General features: G+C 57.7%; 4 protein-coding genes across 4 annotated transcripts; 3 read left to right on the top strand and 1 right to left on the bottom strand.

Moving 5' to 3' along the window:
- Positions 1-165: 165 nt before the first annotated feature.
- On the top strand, positions 166-630 carry SPRG_16198 (hypothetical protein; the record flags this gene model as incomplete). The annotated part of the gene is made up of 3 exons (XM_012355469.1): positions 166-227; positions 276-379; positions 425-630. The coding sequence occupies 3 exons, from the start codon at positions 166-168 to the stop codon at positions 628-630; spliced, it is 372 nt and encodes a 123-aa protein (XP_012210859.1).
- Positions 631-1359: 729 nt separating this feature from the next.
- On the top strand, positions 1360-2790 carry SPRG_16197 (hypothetical protein). The gene is made up of 7 exons (XM_012355468.1): positions 1360-1514; positions 1558-1659; positions 1711-1809; positions 1859-2023; positions 2070-2171; positions 2230-2328; positions 2373-2790. Exons 1-7 carry the CDS (start codon positions 1410-1412, stop codon positions 2736-2738), a joined length of 1038 nt encoding a protein of 345 aa, XP_012210858.1. The 5' UTR covers positions 1360-1409; the 3' UTR covers positions 2739-2790.
- A 338-nt stretch (positions 2791-3128) lies between these two features.
- Positions 3129-3952, top strand: SPRG_16196 (hypothetical protein; the record flags this gene model as incomplete). The annotated part of the gene is made up of 1 exon (XM_012355467.1): positions 3129-3952. A coding segment is annotated over one exon (824 nt), but the record flags the coding sequence as incomplete, so codon positions are not given.
- Positions 3953-4519: 567 nt separating this feature from the next.
- Positions 4520-4860, bottom strand: SPRG_16195 (hypothetical protein; the record flags this gene model as incomplete). Its single annotated transcript, XM_012355466.1, has 3 exons — positions 4520-4522; positions 4564-4739; positions 4806-4860. The coding sequence occupies 3 exons, from the start codon at positions 4858-4860 to the stop codon at positions 4520-4522; spliced, it is 234 nt and encodes a 77-aa protein (XP_012210856.1).
- Between the last annotated feature and the right edge of the window lie 581 nt (positions 4861-5441).

Below are 5441 nucleotides of genomic sequence, written 5' to 3'. Positions count from 1 at the left end.
CGAGTAGGATTGCGTAATCAGCTCACCTGACGACGGTGTCCGTGGATTGCCACTTGCCGCTTCGCACACTCGCACCGGAATAAAACGATGATAAAATAGGATCCAGGATCTTTTCCCTCTCTTTTCTTATGCGGCTGCGCCATAAATTGCCACTTTACCACATAAATGGCGCATTCCCCCCACAACGTCCTTCCCGCCTTTTTCATCAACGACCCGAGCTCCATCGCGTACGCCTCGTCGCATCCCATTTCATATTCAGCTGATCGGGTTGCTAGGCAAACGCAGCGCTCGCTGTACTTTTTTGTTATCTTTGAGGTCCTCGACGCCATGAACTGCGTCGCTCAAGGCATCCTTCGCGGCATGGGTCGCCAAGCCATCGGTGCGCTTATGCGGAAATGGCACCATAGATTCTCATCGATACTAGGTGCGTATGTGAATGCGATGGCCTACTACGTGGTCGGCATTCCTGTCGCTGGCGTCGTTGGCTTTTACTGCGAGCTCGATGTTCAAGGTCTCTGGATTGGCATCGCCGTCGGCGTCTTCTCCGCCTTCTGCGTCTACTCGTGGACGCTTCAGCACACCAACTGGCGCGCGATGGCCGACAAGGCGGTTGAGCGCATGACAGACTAATGCGACGCAACCGCAACATAGATTTTTCACCGGCAGCACCATGTTCTTATTGTAAAACTTGGTGATGCACGTGGCCCGAAGCTCTTCGGTCTGGCGACAGGATCGTTGAGATCACTGCCGAAGACCGGTGGCGATTTGCAGCCGCCCTACCATGCGATCCAACGACACCAACACTCAAAGGTCGGTATGGGTGATGGTCCAAATTCCAGACGCTGACCGTCGACGTTGCTCTTGATTGGACACCACTGGCTGCCATCGACAATTGTCGCCCAGTACTTTGTTCTTGGTTGAAGACTATCCACCGGTCCGCTTTACAATAACGCTCATCGCACCTACTTATTGCAACCCCGACAGCTGAGGTACATGGATGCGCCAGCAGAACTGGTAGGACTTGATAGGTAGGACTTTAAAGAGCCCCGTCTAGGGTCCTTGCAGCCCTTTCTGTGCGATAGAGGTGACAAGCGTGGCTTGAAATGATAATGCCACACGCAAAGTCGAGATGGTCCATGGCCACGAGAGGCCAAGACCACGTGGGCAACGGACCGATACAAAATATCAAGCAAAACTTGGCCAAAGCGTGTGCTCGCCAGCTCCAACACTGGGTTTTGTGAACCGATTTCAGCACAGGACGGCAGTTCACCTTGGAGAATGTCGACTGGTACATGCAAGAGAAAGCAGCTGAATATATCGGATATCAAGTGACCTTGCTATGCCGCTCGTTGATTGGCTAAAATTCCATCCAAAATAGAAATCGCAATCGCATTTTTCGCCAAGCCATCATGGGGAACACGATCGCGCAGTTGGCGCAAGACCACAAATGGACCGAAGTCGTCGAACGCATCGAGGCCCACGCCGTCGAGGACATCAACGTGACGGCTGGCGGTGTACGATGTCCGCTTAGGCATGCTCCGTGCTTACATGGCGTAGCTGGACTGGACGACGCTGTCACTCGCCGCCTGGGATGGCCAACTCGACGTTGTGCGCTTGCTTCTACGCTATAAGCACATTCGCGTGGACCAGCCCAACCTCGTACACTTCTAGAGGTTCACGCTTCGTGACTCTAGATGCCGCCTTGAATAGGATGGCATGACACCACTGCATGAGGCCGCCAAGCACGGCCACCTCGAGATCGCCCGCGCTCTCATTGATGCCGGCGCCAACCCCCACGCGACCAACAACGTACCGCTACATGGCCGCTATGGATATACCATCAACGGCGTGCGTGTAGGAGGGCAACAAGCCGCTGGCGTTCGCAAGCGGCAGCCAAATGAACGAATTCTTGACGATGTGCATGCTGCCCGTTGGCGTTTGCGCAGAGCGCCACGAGTGGCACGAGGTCAAGCGCCGCGTGACGCGTCGGCTGCTCTCGGATGTCAACGCTAGCTTTGGCGAGGTTGGTGTGCGTCCACAATACCTCGCTTATGATGGAACGGGCGTAGCGCGGCTGGTGCTTGCTCTCATACTGCGCCATCCACGACCAAGTCGAGCTCGTGGACCTCCTAGTGCGCTACAAGAACATCTGCATCGACCATGCCAATATGGTGCGTTGCCTGTGTATGCTTATTGTCGTAGCGGCCAAGGACGTTGTTGATACTGTAGGATGGCATGACAGCGTTACACGAAGCGGCCAAGCACAACCATTTGCAAGTTCTCTCCATCTTGATGCGTGCAGGCGCCGATCCATCGCTGCTCAACAAGGTACGAGGTCAAGGACGGGAGACGAATTCAAGGTGCGAGTGTAGAACGGCGAGACACCTGCGGACTTGACGACAATGGACGGGCGCGCGCTTCTTCAGCTGCCGCAGCCAGTCGCCGCGGTGCCCGCCGAGGTGCACCGCTGCCCCCACTGCACGTACGAAAATCCTCGTCGCGACGGAGCGTGCGCCATGTGCAAGATGGACATGCAGACGTCGGAAGACGCCGTGGCCGCGCTCATGGAGCGGATCGCGCTCATGGAGGAAGCCACGCTCTGCGCGATTTGCGAGGAGCGGCCGAAGGACACTGTGTTTACGTGCGGCCACGAGACGTGCATGACGTGTGCGCAGCGCATGACGAGCTGCCCCAACTGCCGCGAACCCATCACGGCGCGCATTCGCCGCTTTGTGTGAGCTTGCATGTTATTTCTGCACCTCTCCAAGGATAATCGTGCGTCTTCCTGTCGATGTTGGTGTACTTTTGTCGTACGAAAGGATCGGTCGGTGCCTTTGTCGTAGGAGAAGTACTTACTTGGTCGATCGACGTCTCGGCAGCCTTGCAGACGCTGTCGTATCACACTAAGATGGTCGCTTTTTTAGCGACAGGGGGTGCTTGAAAGCCGCCGAGATAGGTGCAACGATCGAGCGACACCTGTTGCGATCTCCAGGAAATGACGATATCCTCTTCTTGGCAAGTTGAAGCCAGTGCCAAATGAAACTGCCTCTCTCTCATCTTGGTCTCTGGCGCCGGCCACAGAATGGTGCCAGAAGCCAAACGGCCGCAGATGCCAATTCGGCCTGGCCATGAGCCTCTCGTCCGGGTCTGCGGCTTTGATCGACACGACGATCGTCGCGCCCGTCAGCGACAACGTCGTGGTCTACAGCCTCGTCATCTCGGCCAACCTCGTCCTCGTCCTGCTGGTCTTTGGCATGATCTACATGCGACGCGTGGCCAACAAACCGAATGAGCGCCCGATGGCGCCCACCGACCCCAACGACGACGACGACCGGTCGAGCATCGGCGATGGCATGAGCAGCGTCGTGCTCCTCGAGGTGCTCACGCCCTGCGACCACATCGTGACGAGCGCTTATAGCTCCGTGGAGCCACCCGTGAGCATCCACATGACCAAGCTCAGCATGCTTAGCGAGGGCCGCGAAACCAACGTCGATCAGCTTAGTACGTACGGCGGGGGCGACGACGAGGATGACGCAGACGTCATCGTGCTCTCGCGCGACGGCATCCCGTCCAAAGTTCTCTCTCGCTGGTCTGCGTTTCACTACCGCCCTGGTGACGCCGCGGCCGAAGATGAGGCCAATCTACACTGCGCGCCCCACCGCACGACGTATCCGAATCCCTGGACATCAAGCTGGTCCGTGCCGCCGCTTATGGAGCCCAAGCCGCACGCATACGCGCAGCAGCCAACGATGACGGAGCGCGCAGAGCATGACATGATTCGCTTGAGCGCCCAGTCATCTTGGTCTCAGTGGCACAGCGGTTGCTCGTACGGCCAAGAGAGCGAGCTCTCGATCGGCCTTTCGGAAGACGACGACGGCAGTGCGTCGTCGTTGAATGACGACCGCATTAGCTTCGACTCGGCAGCCCTCGAGATGCACCTCGCGTCGGCAGCGTGACCGCTGCATCATATTTAACATCTTAACTTAGTCACCGCTCCAAGCTATCCCACTAGATCCGTCGCGCATGACTTACGCACTTGTGACATTGGTCCATCCAGCATTTTAGTCCGTCCTGCAATGCAAGACGCGACTGCTATTAATAGTACCGATCGCGCGGTCGCATGGCGATCCATCGCACCCATGCGCTGAACGCACGTCGTTGGCGTTGGCGACTGTCGTGAGCTTTGGCCACTCCATAGACACCATCCAGCTCCTTGATTGCGGCGCGCCGAGCAAGAACATCTTCCCTCGAGTCAACGACGTGCGTAGCGGCGCGTTCTTTCCATTGCCTGCGCTCAAAGGTGTAGTGCTGCCACGCACGCCAGAGACCACGCGACACGAAGCTGCGTGGCCGGCGCTGGAACTGGACATATCGTTGCCACTGGCCGCGACCGCCGCGAAACAACACCGAGGTAAGATAGCGTCGGAATTGCCGCTGGATCCGCACTGCACACAGCGTTGGCGACGGTGTTTGTGTCGCTGCCGACCGTGCGATCGTCTTGTCCGTGTTGGTACCCACCTCACTACACGGAGGTGGAGCACTCGGAGATGGCAATGCGGCGACACGCGACTCGAGCTCAGGCAGCGTGATGGGTGCGTCGAGAAGCACGAGCAGCTCCGCGTAGCTAGTTTCAAGCGCCGGCAGGTCAATGACCGGTGGCGCATATCGGCCCGCAAGGTCAGCGTCGAGCGCCTGGTAGAGGGAGCGCAAAAGCGCACCGGCGTCGCCTTCGCTTGGTTCTCTGCAATCGCTCGGGTCGCAGCCGCCATGATGGTGTCGTCTGGTGGTTCGAAGCGGCGCCGTACGCTTGAGGAACCTGCGCTTGGCCCGGTCAATGGCCGGAAAGGCCACCTCGTCCATGGAGTAAGATCGAAAATCCAAACGTTGGCCAATGGGTGGGCTGACCTTGGTGGATTTCATCCAATCATAGTGTCCGAAGCGATCTTGGTAGCTTTGACAGTCGAACGAGCCTCTTTTACAAGGGAACGAGCATCACCACCTCTGTGACGACTGCTGACTCGCATATCCAGCGAGCGAAGAGCTACTCGTATATCCGGGACGATCGTGCTGTACAACCAACGGCGCTGCACGGCGAGCATCATTCTTGCGCTGGGATGGGATAAACACACATTCTTGCTTGGGACAAACAAGGCAAAAGTATCATGTGCCCAAAACAATCAAGTCGGAGGACTTTGCCTTCCTCGCCATCTCACAGTATGACGATGGCGCCAGCGACGATCGCAGCCCTCGCAGAGAGCGGAGCATGGCCGCGTGTCGAGGCGTGGCTGCGCAACCATACGCTCGGCGACGTCAACGCCACGGCCGGCCTCGTACTTACCGCACCTCATCTGTCCTCTTCGACTCTCACCACGACTGTAGCACGACGCCACTGCGCTCTCGTTCGCGGTCCAGTACGGGCAAGCTGACGTGCTTGAGCAGCT

This window comes from Saprolegnia parasitica, assembly GCF_000151545.1.
Source record: "Saprolegnia parasitica CBS 223.65 unplaced genomic scaffold supercont2.249, whole genome shotgun sequence".
NCBI classification, from domain to species: Eukaryota; Oomycota; class Saprolegniomycetes; order Saprolegniales; family Saprolegniaceae; genus Saprolegnia; species Saprolegnia parasitica.
The sequence above is the reverse complement of the archived record's forward strand: the minus strand, read 5'-3'. Positions and strand labels throughout refer to the sequence as shown.